General features: G+C 38.9%; 1 protein-coding gene and 2 long non-coding RNA genes across 4 annotated transcripts; 2 read left to right on the top strand and 1 right to left on the bottom strand.

The window, feature by feature from the left end:
* The first annotated feature begins 1,548 nt into the window (after positions 1-1,548).
* Positions 1,549-2,181, top strand: LOC125208258 (uncharacterized). Its single transcript, XM_048107842.2, has 2 exons — positions 1,549-1,877; positions 2,015-2,181. Exons 1-2 carry the CDS (start codon positions 1,571-1,573, stop codon positions 2,032-2,034), a joined length of 327 nt encoding a protein of 108 aa, XP_047963799.1. The 5' UTR covers positions 1,549-1,570; the 3' UTR covers positions 2,035-2,181.
* An 892-nt stretch (positions 2,182-3,073) lies between these two features.
* On the bottom strand, positions 3,074-5,035 carry LOC125204633 (uncharacterized). Of its 2 annotated transcripts, XR_007173602.2 has the most exons (3): positions 4,252-5,035; positions 3,798-3,863; positions 3,074-3,252 (listed from the first exon to the last, which is right to left on the bottom strand). It is a non-coding gene; the product is annotated as an uncharacterized LOC125204633 (long non-coding RNA). The 2 variants fall into 2 exon arrangements; XR_016133041.1 differs by lacking the exon at positions 3,798-3,863.
* Positions 5,036-6,693: 1,658 nt separating this feature from the next.
* Positions 6,694-8,461, top strand: LOC148923139 (uncharacterized). The gene is made up of 2 exons (XR_016133042.1): positions 6,694-7,545; positions 8,132-8,461. It is a non-coding gene; the product is annotated as an uncharacterized LOC148923139 (long non-coding RNA).
* Positions 8,462-15,508: the final 7,047 nt, after the last annotated feature.

Below are 15,508 nucleotides of genomic sequence, written 5' to 3'. Positions count from 1 at the left end.
CTGGAGAGAAAAAGTTACCAAAAATAGAAATATGTTATCTTGGCTGGGACATGGGGAGTATTCTTAAATTTTATTTTGTTTAATTCAAACACTCAATCTTTATAATCATAATACTGCTATATATATACGCATCGAGGCATAAGATATGGTGCCGTGTAGGATAACAATTAAAAATAAATATCATATATACATAAGAAATATTTTAGATGAAATGTCATATTATTTAATTGCGTTATAAATATTTTACTAAGTATATTATGATTCAATGAAATACATTATTTAAAATAGTTTATTTTGGTGATAGCATGTAAAATTGTTGAACTGTTTATTTATTCAAATTATATGATGTTTTCCTTTTTATGTGTATATCTTATTCAAATTGTATGAACTATTTATTTATTCAAACTATATGATGTTTTCCTCTTTGATTCTTAGTCGCATCCTTTATGTGTAAATCTTATTATGATTAACTCATACTCTTTAATTCTTAGTCGCACATCTCCACTTTGTCATTTGTTTTATTTGATTTTATTCCACTCATATAAAAAATTAAAACTGTATACAATCGTTTTGTTGGATATGAAAAATATTTTATTTAGAGTGGATTGATAGAAGTACATTTCTCTTTATCAATTTTTTTTATATATATTTTAATCTACTTACTTTAAAATTTATCTCTATTATTTGAAAATATTATATCTTGTGCATAGTACGAGTGATAATACTAGTTGAATTGAAGTATTTTGATTTGTTTCTGTGTTTGTATATACATGGGTTTTTCTAGTTTGGAAGAGTGCCTTGTACGCTATGGCTATGGCTATGACTATGACTATACTACTGCAGCAGCTTTTTATTCCTTGAATATTGTAATACAGCTATTATTCAAAGAAAAAATGTTTCTCTTTCGGAGAAGATCACGTGTTAAGAGGATCTGCTCACTTTCCCGCAATTTTTGTTAATTTTTATGCTACTTTAGATAGTTATAGATTTTAATTTTAGGAAATGAAATAACAAACACCGACACTTATTCTTATAAACATAAAAATAAATCCGGTTGATGTTACAAAATAATTATAATTAGATTGGTTAATCATAATTAGTACTTCCTTCGTCCCAGGTAAGATACTATTTCTTTGGATGGCACGGGAATTCATGCAACTTTATTTTGTTTGTGAAATGAAAAAAGTAAAGTAAGAGCTAGAGGGAATAAAGTAGAGAGAAATGAGTTTTCATTTTCAGTAATGGATCATTTTGATTGGGACAAACCAAAAAGAAAAGTATTTCTTCTTTAATGGGGTGGGGTGGAGGGAGTAATAGTTCATATGTTCATAGTACAGTTTAGTATGTAAAACAATTCTTGTGCCGAAATTTCATTGTGATTTCGTTATTAGGAATATTTGTCTGTCATGAGAAAATGAGGCGTGGAAAAATGCGGAACCGTCATGTGTTCACAGTGTAAACACGAGAAAAAAAAGGCGTGGAATAATGCAAAATGTTCCATTTCCCACCCTATAAATATACCATCATATTCATATTCGTATTCATATCCACACACCAAATACAAAACAAAATGAAGAGATGGGCAGCTTTTGTGGCGGTGGCGATGGTGATGGTGATGGTGGCAAGTGCGGCAGCGCAGGGGCTGAGCCCGAGCCAGTGCAGCAACCAGAAAAATAATCTCAAGTACACGTGTCGTAACGTGGTGGTAGGGGGGAAGCCATCGGAAGGGTGCTGTCAGCTAGTGAGGGCGGCGAACACCGAATGCCTTTGCCAATTTGTTACGCCCAAGTTGGTTGCCGCGCTCGGCGGCGCTGCCCGTGCTATTGGACTCGTTCGAGGCTGCGGCAGAACCATCCCCCGTAATTTTAAATGTGGAAGTTAGTACACTATATACATTCATTTAATTAAGCTATATCTTAAATTCTTTCTTATTAATTTAACTCTAAATTCTAACTAAATTTAATAATTTTTTAAATACGAAAAGTATTTCTGACTTAGACTTATTTTCTTTCAGGTTTGACCACTCCCCCTTGAGGATATCTGTGTCCCTTATGTTGAAAATAAATGAGCTACAGTCTCGTCACCTCTTCGTACGTTTGTTTCAATTCTGTTTTGCACTAATAGACCGTGTTTAGCTTCTATCTAATCAGCGTTATATATGAAAACCTATATTATATCAAATGGTTGTTGCTGCAGTCAAATGAGGCTCTCGTGGTTTTCTCATATTTTGAGATATGACTCCAACTGAGAAAGAAATGTAGTAGATAAATAGAATAAACTATAAACAAGTTGGCAAAAAAAATATTGCATCTTCTAGAATAATCCTTCCTCTTTAGCCAACTTCAAGTATGATTCCATATGAGTAGTTATTGGCTCTGAATCATGCGTACGAAAACTATCCAATAAGTTTGAAAACATATCCCCACTGCAAGACAAAATATCCATTTCACCCTGTCATTTCTAGGCCAAGAAAACAACTAACTTCTCCCAAACTTTTCATATCTAAACAAACATATAAAGCCTCTTGAAGAGGAGTAATTTCAGCATCATCATTTTCCAAAATAATCATAATATCCATGTAGATAAGAATCATTATACAAGACGAAGACGTTCTCTTGACAAATAAACTGAAATCAATTTCAGAAGAATTATAACCACAAAATTCAAGATATTGAGTAAATCTTAGATAAAAGTCCAAAAATACACTTTCATTAGTCTAAGTAGTACTCCATCTGTCCCATTAAAAATTAAAGTTTTCCTTTTTGAGTTGTCCCATTAAAAATGAAATGTTTTTTAAAATGGAAACAACACATCTATACTTTTTCCTCTCTCTTCGTTAACTCACAAAACAACACTGCATAAAATATCGTGCTGGAAACCAAATGTTTCATATTTATTGTGACGGAGGGAGTATTTGAAATCCAAACATGGTACTTGAGCCAGCCATTATGTCACGACCGCACTTAGCTAAGGATAGCAAGTTTAGTTTACTGTGACTATGGGGGGATTTAAAGAAGCGGGGAAGAAAAAAAGGGATCATCGCACAATTGAACATAACTCGAAATAATTGGAATAACTTAAAAGAATCGTAGTATCATCACGAAAAAGTATAAGCTCAAAAGAAGCAATAAAACAACGGAAGCATTTAGGATGAAAGGAAATATGTCATGTGTGAAGACATGAAATTTTCAGAAAGTTAAGACAAATTCTTCATCGGCTTTGCTCAACACCCACCCGTCATCATCGCTCAACCTGCACATTTAGAAAAATACATGCAGGGCTGAGTACTTGATATAACTCAGTGAACATATGCCAAAAATATACTTTACATTAAAACTAGTTTTGTCAAGCCCATCACTGAGTGAGCTCGGGATTTATCTTAAAAAGGCCCGAGTACACTATACTCTTTTCTTTTGTAAACCATGACTGGTCTGTCTATTTTCCTGTAGCATATACCATATCCAAACCTGTGTGAGCCGAGAATGTGGCCACATTCTCAGTCATTGGACCTGCCAACTCGAAAGATGGCTCACGATCCCTGGTGTACACTAATCCGAGTAGGGTTTGCGGCCTTTCTAGGATTTGAATTCGATTAAACTAACCTGGTCTAGTAGGGAGGCTCCCCTTGCTAGACAAACAAATAGGCATTGCTAAAAATGAAATATGGCAAGACAAAACATACTTGAAATTTAAATAACTGAAATCATACTTTAAAGATAGTGCATAATTTAAAAGAGAAAGCACGACAATATGCTGGGTAGAAAAGCCCACATAATAATATAGGGTAGAAAGCTCACCTCGTTAGCTTAGTTTTCTTAACTTGGATTTTCTTATTCCGACTTTAACTTGCTCGCGGAAATAGCCTTTTTGAAAACATGTACTTAATCAGACTCAAGAAAATATATACTTGGAATGCATGCTAAAGTGAGGTTCTGGTTTGTTCTCTATTCTTTCTTAAAAGTTTTCTGAAATTATTTTACAAAAATTAAACCGTTACTGTGCTACTATATTAAAACTAAGCTTTCCTTCGAATTAATTATTTAAAAAATTAAAACATCGTCTAGCATATTATCACAACATCCCCACAATTATTTATTTACATCTTACATTAATTTGGGAAGCCCAAACTTTAATATACGAATTCAACAACTTAAACAATTAAATCCTAGTCTAGCTCTTATGGAGTATTATTTTAGTCCAACAAAGAGACTCCCAAAACAAGTCCTATTAATTTAATTAAAATTCACTCACTTATGCAAGTCCATTAAAATGAAAAATGATTCAGCACAATCGCCGCTGCCTCCCTTTCGTGTGCCATAGAACTCCGTCGAAAGTCATCTCCAGCGCAGGCGCGGAGGTCACCGTTCGAGGCACCCTCGGTGCTGCATCGGCTCTTTTCGGCCAGCGGTAATTCCTTTCCCCTTTTCCTATTCTGAGTTTTATCGAATTAGAGTTGTTCTCATGAAATTGAAGTTGGTTTGGTTTCAAGAGGCAAAAACATATCCTTTTATTAAAACAAAGGTTGAATTTATTCCAAAAGATTTTAATATTTGCACCGAATTCTCATGGGCTAACTACCGTGAATGATGAAAAGGTATGCTATGGAAATAAAAACATAGATACATGAACTAATAGAAGGTATACCCTGTTGTTGGAGCTCACTGTCTCTATTTCCCTTCTATTTCCCTTTTCTATCTTAACTCTTATTTTCTTCTTCTCTAAGAATTTGTATGTGGTGAAACTGGAGAATAACTTGCATATAGAAACATATATGATGGCTATTGTTGGGAGTGATGATATGATATATGCTTTGCTGGACATTTTTCAAGGCGGCGGAAGGATTTGGCAGATTCTACGGAAGACACGTTGAGTTAGGAGTTGCATATTTGAAAGTCTATTGGGCTGTTAAGTAAAAATAAAGAAGGCATAGGGATGGGCTCTCCCAATAGTGGTTTTAGAAATAAAGATTGTGCTAAAAATTTTTCATAAGCCCAACAATTACATGTGAATTTTCTTACATTTTATTTCAATGGGAATGTAGGGATGTTCATGAATTTGTACACTCATGCCTTGGTGTATTAGTGGTCTATCAATTACTTCAAAAGTGAAATTCATTTTTTTTTCATTCAGTCATATCTTTTAATTGGTTTGGTTGGGGAAATCAGAAATTAATACGCAAAAGATGTTAGAGTTTGTATACTAGAAATCACCTTTCGAGTGATTGAATACTGTTAAAACTCTTATTTTATTTTCCAAATGAATAAACAGATTATTTTTGTCATAATGTTTTTATGTTTTACATTTAATGAATGTTTATTGCATGTTTAAATGTATAAGTAACTTAACAAAGTCTAAGTCTTTGTTTTAGTAGACCGGTTGTGGGCGTCGTTCATTTTAAGGTAACACGGTCAGTTCTGAACAAAGAAAAAGAAGAATTTCACAACCTAGATAGGCTTAGACTACCTATCGTGAAAGGTTGCAATGTCAGTCCGATTATTTCTAAGTCTTACTGAAATAAGATGACGTTGGTGTGGTATAGCACTGAATGGATCTAACAGCGAGACAGTCTTTATGCTATTTACTGAAAGACGAGGTCTTGTAAATTATTATTTCTTAATCAATGTACGTTAGCATTGAGCATAGATTATGCACTACTTTAACTTACCAAATGGTGCGGGTTTTTCGCAACCCAATAAGCCTGGTATATTTGGTAGTGGTGATTAATATCTAGCGGTGCTAGGATTGCTATTATGTTGAATCGTGCGCGAGGTGAGTCTCGTTTGATAACATCCTCAAGAGAAGCTTGAAATAAGGTTTTATTATTCGGAACCTAGCTAGTTGGAGTTTAATTACTCTATGAATAATAAATAAGATTTTCTTGCTGAGTCCTCTCTTGGAATAAATAAGATATTAATTAATTAAGTCCATAGCAGACAATAATTAATTAATGGATGTTTCTATCTTAAGCGCGGGAAATAAATATCAAGTAATGGAAACCCGAAATACTTATAATTTCGGATTTGGATGGGAGTGCAATATTACTTCTGTAGTGGCTGCTCGTAATATTCCAATTATAAGCTTATATTAAATTGAGTTTAATTTAATTAGTAAAAAGCTAATTGGAGGAGCCCATATCCAAAGCCTTACATAGATCTCTGTCTGGGCCCAATATGTGACTTATTATAAATAGGAGAATAAAGGAGACAGAAAATACACTTGTTTTCACTCAAAATTTTCGTCCCCCTCTCTACATAGAAAAGGGATGATTTTCTCTCCTCCGAGGGAAAGGATTTCCGTCTTCTTTATTTAAGTCCTAGTACACTGGTGAGATCAGCCCACCCTGATATCAGTTTACAGTCCGGGAACCAGACAGAAGATCTGTGGTTTTGTACTAAAGATCTTCACGTGGAGAAGGCGCTAGCTATCTGCGATTCTTTGGAGAATCATCAAGGTATAATGGCTAAACCGTAGAAAAGCATGTTTTAGGTTTCAATTAATTTAAAGCATGTTTTATTTGAGTTATGAGCATGATACATGTGATAATTACGCGAATAGAATTTGTCCAAATAATCTGCTAAATAGATCAGAATTATTATGTAATTGATTTATGTGAGCGCTTCCGTTGCCAACCCCTTCAAAAGAAACTTGGGATTTTAGATAATATTCTACTAAATGGTTGACATATATATATATATATATATATAGGGGCGCACTATGGTCCATAAGGCAAATTCTATCAAAAATCAAAGCAAATCTCAGCCCTTGGATCCTCAGATTAGATGGTTGTGATCATAATACCCGAGATACATTATTACACTAAAAGCGTTACATTATTAACTAGGCTACATTATTAGACTGCACAATCTACATTATTAGACTACAACGTGTTATATTATTAGCCGAGCTACATTATTAGACTACACAATCTACATTATTAGGTGACACGTGACATTAATCTAACGGTTACATTACAGGATCCCATGGCTGAGATTTGCTTTGATTTTTGACAGAATTTCACTTATGGACCTGATCACACACACACACACACACACACACATATATATATATATAGGGGAGCATTAGGGTCCTATTGCCCCCTTAGTGTCTATTTCCTTCTTAATATCAACCATTAGATTAAAAGGGTGGATGATCTAGATTAAGATTTCATAACTGACTCCGTGTTGCATTATTTGGTGGAATTGGTGCATTATAGGGGTATAAATGTAAACAAATCATTTATATCACACGTTTAAACACTGCAAGTCCTATAATTAAGCAGAATATTCCATTCCACACTCTCTCACTCATTCCAAATGCCTCCCCCATTCCAATTTCGATCAAAACCCTTTCCCCCAATTCCACTCCTAGTCAAAACCCTAGCCGCCGAGAAGAGACCACCAAAGCGGTTTTCCACGCTGCTTCCGTGAAAACCTTTTGGCCAAGTGAACTCTACGTTTCTCAGTCGTTTTCAGCCTTCTTCGTCGGTGTACGGTTGCTATGGCAGTGCAGATCTGGTGGAAACTGAATCAAAGCCTGCGATTTCGGGTAAGTTATGAAGCTTCGACGTTTTTAGCAAAGTTATTATGGTGGGTTTTTCTATAAATCAGCACTTCGTCTTCATTATTATTATTATTATTTTTCTGTAAATCAGCACTTCTATCTATTAATTTACAGTTTTTGGTTTGGCGATAGATTTCGATTTTGGTTTGCTACATTACTGACTTTGGATTTTTCAATTGGGTTTTTCTTCATTATTGATTGATTGGTTTGTTGTTAATTATTGTGTTTAATTTTGTGGTATCTGTTCATTAGCATTTATTTGAGTTTACATTCATCAATGATTCTAAATCCTTGATAGTGGAAGTTTGATAATTTGCAGTGCATTATATGTGTATTTCTGTGAAATTGTGAATCAATTAATACATTATTTGTTTGATCATGTTGCATCATGTAATCAGATGCGTAAATTAATTGTTCAATTTTGGTGGATCATATTAATGTACATCATTTAGCCAGTTAGTTATGTGCATTAAACGGTTCTGTTTTGGTACATTATTTATACTGTTTTGTACATTACATTAGTTTAATTTGATACATTATTCATCCAGTTTTATTGCCTTGTTCTCGACAGCAGCGAAGCAACCTAGGTTGGATTTTGATGAAGCATTCGATGATGTGATTTCTCTTGCCATTGCATAGAAGTTTCGCCAGCGATTGACCGAGACAGAGTCTAGTAGATCCCAAGAAGAAGCTGCTCAAAGAAAACCTAGAGAGAAGAAAGAGAACCACATGTACTACCGACGATGCCCGATAGAAGCATAATATGTACATTATTCACTATTACGAATGTACATTATTAGATACTATTGGTACATTATTCACTGTTACGAATGTACATTATTAGATACTATTGGTACATTATTTACTGTACCAAATCTAATACACACATTAAAAAATGAAATTTAATTCATGTGGTGGTACTATACCCTAGCCCCATTGATTGATAAACCCTAGGGGAAAGAATCAAACTTCATGCCCTTGGTGATGGTTTTGTTTGTGAGTGGGTACTACAACCTAGCTCTATGGATTCCTAAACCCAAAGGCATGAATTCAAGTTCCTTTCAAAATTATTCTCTACAATCTGTACATTATTCACTGCTACAAATGTACATTATTAGATACTATTGGTACATTATTTACTGTACCAAATCTAATACACACATTAAAAAACGAAATTTAATTCATGTGGTGGTACTATACCCTAGCCCCATTGATTGATAAACCCTAGGGGAATGAATCAAACTTCATGCTCTTGATGATGGTTTTGTTTGTGAGTGGGTACTACAACCTAGCTCTATGGATTCTGATGAGTCTCGTTCTAAGCCTTGGTTACTGGTCAGTATAACGTGCTTTATTGGATAATATCTGCAAAATAGTTGCTAAAGTGTGCAGGTTGAGGTACTAAATCAGGAGGAAAGGATCGGAAGAAATTCGGGTGAAAAAGAAGCAAAAGGTGTGCAAACTGGTCAGTATGAGCAGAAAAGGTGCAAACTGGTCAGGATGGATGCTACGGAACTAGACACGAGAAGGAAGGACTTGCTTGGAACAATCACCTACTAAAGAGGGGCAAAATTGTCATTTTGCATGAAGAGGCAGCCCTAGAAATTAGGGCAAGCCACCCTATAAATAGGAGCTGAACATAAGGAGGAATCACTTTTGACTTATCACTTATCACTTTGAGAACACTTTTTGGGAGAATAGCTCCATTAGCTCTAAGTTCCACTCTCTAAATCCAGCAGCCTGCCATGAAGATTCCGGCCACCAGCTGGCGGGGAGTCATCATGCCTGAATCATTCCAGCTGCCGTAGTCCAGTTCCAGTTTCAGAAGAAGCCATCAGCCATTTACATGCTTTCTTTTAATGCTTTCTTAGTTTAAGAACTTGTTTTACTTGCATTTGTCTCGGATTTCAGTAGTTAATCTGTTTGAAGCATCTTATGGTTTGAATGTTTGAATGAAGTTAAGTTTTTATGGTTTTATTTGAGTTTCAGCTTTGTTATTGCTTTAAATCTCTCTAGTTAACTAGATCTGATAGTTTTATGTTGTTTAAGTGCTTGAATCTGCCTAGCTTAGTTAGATCTAGTCTTTCCTCAAGTGTTTACAAGTTTTAATCGGTTTAAGTTTCACAAAAATGCATGGAATTCGTTTCTGCTTGTGTCTGTCACTCTGTCCTGTTGACCAGTATGCCTAAATCTCAGTTTTTCTTGCTTCTGTTCTTGATTTCAAGTTAAATATTGCATTTACGAATTTTTGAGCTTGAGCATTCATCAATGGAGTTTGTTAGATCTGGTTAGTTTAGCTTGGTGAAGAAAAAATGTCACAATCAAAGAAAGATATGTTGCTTTTGTTACTTTTTGCTTTTGTACTTGCACTTTTTTCAGCTTTTCTGCAAACCCAGCAGCCAGTCTGCCAGCATGTCCTTTGATTCCATTTACCTTTTGTCTAGCCATTTTTAGTAAGTTTCGTCTAGTAGCTTCTCATATACATAACTAGGTGTCCAACTTTCACATTCACGTACACATCCAATAGCATTAAGCATTTAGTTACCTACAGGTCAGTATAGGTAGAGTCTCATTTTAATTTTATGCCTAGGTAGAACTCAACCCCAAAAGCGTGGTAGTTAACCAGCCCTTCCAAAATGTCTTTGCAATTGCACTTCGCCTACATCCATCTCTGTGGGACCGACCCTTACTCCACTATACTAGCCAGTAGAAGTGGGTTGAGGTATTTTTGTTGACAAGAGGTTTTAGGCACAGACCCAACGATACAGCTAGGTCTAGGCACCCTCCTGGCTAGTTGACACGCACACACAAGAGTCGCCGCCCTAATAAAAACCTCGTCTTGTCAAATGGCGCCGTTGCCGGGGATGGATGGCGTTCATACCTGTTATTGTGTTTGATCTTTTTGGTGTACATACTGTTTATAATTTTTCTTTTCTTTTTGTTTTCAGTTTATGAGAAGTGGCTCGGCTCCTGGCCAGTGGAGACCAAGGATACTTCCCCGAGGAACAATACTCGTTACCACTCGTTCTGGCCTGTCGACAGCACTGTCCGACCTAGGCACGAGTAGCGACGAAGAAAAAGAGGAGCTAGAGTACCAACTCCCGGAGCTTCCACCCCAACCAGTAAGAGCACTAGTGAGAATGGCTGACCAAGGTGAGGACGATCCCGAGCTCGCAACACTTACCGCGCACGCCGATGGAGATCCCCCACAAGCCATAGTGGTTACCCCAGGCCAGACCGCCTGTGATGTGAAACCCCACGTTATCGCAATCCTACCGACGTACTGTGGGAAGATTTATGAAGGACCCTACGAGTTCTTAAATGAGTTCTGCAAAATCTGTAAGGCACAGAGGCGGCCAGCAGGAGCGAGCGAGGATGATTACAGACTAAAGGCCCTACCTTTTGTCCTAAAGGGAGAGGCCAACACTTGGTTCATGCGCCTGCCAGCCGACTCTATCAATACATGGGCCGATTTCAAGTCAGTTTTCCTAGTCGAGTTCTTCCCGTCTTCAAAGACAAGCGCATTGAAGAGGAAAATATCGTGCATAAGGCAAGAATATGATGAAACTCTGAGCGAATACTGGGAGAAGTACATGAGCCTTTTGGAGTCATGCCCCAACCATCGCATGAAGGAGATAGAGGTGCACCACACCTTCTATGAAGGAATGAACAAGGAAACCAAGGATCTGGCGAATTCATCATCTGAAGGCGATTTCACCCAGTTGAGAGTAAGTGAAGCCAAGAAGGTGTTACGCAAGCTGTTGAATGCAAAGAAGACGTACGATAACGCTAGAGATGGGTACAGCAGAGAAAGGGTAGCAAGTGTTTCGGCTACTGACCAGGAGGAACGGATGGATTTGAAGATGGAGGAATTAAAGAAGGAATTGCTGACTGCAATCAAGCAGAACACTCCACCACCTTCTCCAACTGGAGGCCAAGAAGCCCCAGCACTACCATATGATCAGCCGGACAACTCGCTGGATGTGGAGCAAGCAAATGCCGCAGGATACTACAATTCCAACGGCAATTGGATTCCGGGGAAACAAAGAGATGCATCGTGGAGGGACCACCAAAATTTCCGATGGGGAGATGGAAATCAGAATCAGAACCAAAATCAGGCTCCAAATCAACCCAACCCCCAACCGAACCAATATCCCAACCGTGGCCCAACAAACCCTGACTACCAGTCTAACTGGGTAGGAAGAAACCAGCATCCTCAGAACCAAAGCTCTCAAAACCAGAACTCGAACCCTACCTATGTGCCACCCCATCAGCGAAACTCTCAAAACCAAAACCAGAACCAAAACCAAAACCAAAACCAATTTAACCCAGGGCCTCAACATAACACCCACCACCAAAACCAAAGTCAGTACCAGCACAACCACGACCAGTATAACCCTCATGCCCAGTATAACCAGTACCCACCGAACCAAAACCAACAAAATTTCTCAGGCTACCAATCAAACCCACCACCTTAGTATAATCAGCACCAGAGCTCAAACCAATTCCATCAGCCAAACAGGTCGAGGAGGTCTATGGAGGACATGATGGGGGAGATGCTTGCCTCGCAGCAAAGCATTAAAAATGACTTGCAGTCCAGTAATGAAACAATGCAAGGAATGCAAAGTGCCCAGAAGGAGCATAGGGCAAACATGGATATGATGAACAGGCAGTTGGCCCAACTCGCTAACTCGGTGGGCGAAATGAAAGGGAACTCAGGGAAACTCCCATCTACAGTCCATGTACCTGAAAAGGCAAATGTGAGCAAAATTACACTGCGGTCCGGGACAGCCTATAATGGACCTCAGCTCAAGAACCCTGTTGGGGAGTCTATTAGAGAAGAGGTGCTGGGCGACATCATCCCAGCGGAAGAGCTCAAGAGGCCTCTGCCTCAGATGGAGGATCTGTTTTTTTCTAAACAAGGAGCCTACCGTGGAAGAAAAGGAGGGAGAAACACAACCTGGGAATAAGCAACCGGGAGGAGTAATGCCCACATCGGAACCTCAAGCCCAGGAGGAGCTAAAGGGAATTCCACAAGGACTGACTAGAGAGGCTAAGGGAGAAAAATCGTTTCCATATCGGTTTGTGACGAAGAGGAAGAAAGAAAACCCGGTGGATTTCATGTCGATCTTTGGGAAGCTGGATGTCACCATACCATTCCTCCAAGCCGTGAGACTGCCCCCTCTGGGGAAGTTTATAAAAGAATTTATAGCCGGGAAGGCCCAGGAGGATGGAAAAATCATTGGAAGGAATAGCGTCAGCCATTGTACAGGAGAAGCTACCACCCAAGAGAGCCGACCCAGGTATGTTTACCCTACCCATAACAATTGGAGATGTGAAAATCGAGCATGCAATGTGTGATCTAGGAGCATCTATCAATGTTATGCCGTTATCCATTTATAATCGGTTAAAAGGGGTAAAATTGTCGAATACTAGGGTGTTGATCCAACTGGCTGATAGGTCATGTATCAATCCCGAGGGTGTGTTAGAAAATGTGTGAACCAGAAGCTAGGGAGTCTAGCGGGATATTGTTAGGAAGACCATTTTTAAGAACGGCTAAGACAATTGTGGATATGGCCGAGGGGACAATATGCATTGACTTTAATGGTGAGAAATTTGTCTTTGACATCAATGAAGCCATGAAAAAATCCATAGATTCTGAAAATCTATGTTATGTTGATGTAATTGACCCCCTAGTCCAAGAATTTCTTGAGATCGAATTATTGCAGGAAAAGCTCCAAGCCTTGGATGTGTATGCCCAGGCTGATGTGGAAGCAGCCGCATGGTGTGATCTGATCAGTAGCCGAGGGTTGACTGACGAAGAGATCGAAGAAGCAATTACGGAATTCTGTCAGAAGTCAGAACTAGCAGGATCCGCAGGGGCCGTGGTACCGGCCAGTATGGAGGAAAAATCAGATGCTGAACAAGAACAAGAGGAGGATTCAAAGAAGAACCCTCTACCTACAGACACACTACCCCCGCAAGTGGAGTTGAAAAAGTTGCCAGCGAACCTTAAGTATGCCTACCTAGGGGAGGAAGACTCATTCCCTGTAATCATCAACAGCGGGTTGACTGAAGAGCAAGAGGCAAGACTACTAACTGTGCTGGGCAAAAACAAGAAGGCTATTGGATGGAGCCTTACGGACCTGGTAGGTATAAGCCCGGACGTCTGCATGCACCACATTAGGCTGGAGGATGGAGCCAAGGCGCATAGAGATTCTCAAAGAAAGGTGAACCCAAACATGCGAGAAGAAATACTGAAGGAAATCTTGAAGTTGCTCTCACTGGGCATTATATACTCGGTGCCAGATAGTGAATGGGTTAGCCCAATCCATATGGTCCCCAAGAAGTCAGGGATCCAGGTGATTAAGAATGAGAGAAATGAGCTAGTGCCCCCTAGACTAGTTACTGGGTGGCGAATGTGTATAGATTACCGAAAGCTGAACACTGCAACCAGGAAGGACCACTTCCCCCTGCCATTCATCGATCAAATGCTGGAGCGACTGGCTGGGAGGAAGTACTTCTGCTTTTTGGATGGGTACAGTGGGTACTTTCAAATCTATGTGAACTCGGAGGACCAGGATAAGACCACGTTCACGTGCCCGTTTGGAACCTATGCGTATAGGCGTATGCCATTTGGCCTATGCAACGCCCCCGGTACTTTCCAACGGTGCATGATGAGCATATTCTCGGATTTGATTGAAGATTGTATAGAGATCTTTATGGATGATTTCACTGTCTATGTTGACTCTTTCGACTCGTGCTTGCAACATTTGGATGTGGTGCTAGAAAGGTGTCAAGCAAAGAGTCTGGTTTTAAATTTTGAGAAATGCCACTTTATGGTTACAGAAGGAATTGTTTTAGGACACGTGGTGTCAGAAAAGGGGATCCAGGTGGATCAAGCTAAAGTGGATGTCATATCCAAACTACCATTCCCTACTGATCAGAAAGGAATAAAAGGTTTCCTTGGCCATGCTGGATTTTATCGAAGATTTATCAAGGATTTCGCCAAGATTGCCCAACCTCTTACCAGGCTTCTCCAGAACGAGGTGGAGTTCGTCTTCGATGAGCATTGCAAGGCTGCCTTCAACCTCCTTAAGGAAAAATTGATTTCTGCACCGATCATTCAGGCTCCTGACTGGGATCACCCCTTCGAGGTGATGTGCGATGCTAGTGACTATGCAGTGGGGGCCGTACTGGGTCAGAAGATCGATGGGAAAAGGTACGTGATATTCTATGCATCAAAAACCTTGAATCAAGCCCAACGGAATTATGACACCACCGAGAAGGAGATGTTGGCGGTTGTCTATTCATTCGAGAAGTTCAGGCAGTACCTACTGGGATCCAGAGTCATCGTCTATACTGATCATGCGGCGATCAAGTATCTCATTGCGAAGAAGGAGTCAAAGCCCCGACAGATCAGATGGGTGCTGCTTTTACAAGAATTCGACTGGGAGGTAGAAGACAAAAAGGGAGTTGAGAACAAGGTAGCGGACCACTTGAGCATAATAATACAAGAAGGGAACAGTGAAGATGTGAGGGATCGATTCCCGGAAGAGCATTTATGTGAAGTGATTTTCTCCGCAAGGAAGATCGATTGGGAAGAAGTGATGAGACTCACTGGTCAAGACTTGTTGTGATTTTTAGGGTGCAATTTAAGTACACAAAACAAGTAATAAATCGCTAAGAATACTACCTCTGCAAGTATACAGACGTGCAATGCAGTATAAAAGGTGTCGAACCCACAGGGAGGAGATTAATTGCTAAAACTAGTAAATCTAACTAAAAAGCAGTAAAATAATTTAATTTCGGATTTTTTTGATCTAGAGGCGAGTGAAGAACGAAACGAGAAGGAAAAAGAACAAGGGAATCACGATAAAGAGGGAAGACTACTCCTAGCTTGTTTCGGGTTGCTTGTTCACATGAATCCTAAAGTCTAATTACTTTC

Source organism: Salvia hispanica, chromosome 6 (genome assembly GCF_029641045.1).
Source record: "Salvia hispanica isolate PSC_SH4W2 chromosome 6, Shi_PSC_v1, whole genome shotgun sequence".
Lineage (NCBI taxonomy): Eukaryota > Viridiplantae > Streptophyta > Magnoliopsida > Lamiales > Lamiaceae > Salvia > Salvia hispanica.
This window is presented reverse-complemented; position numbering and strand designations above follow the sequence as displayed.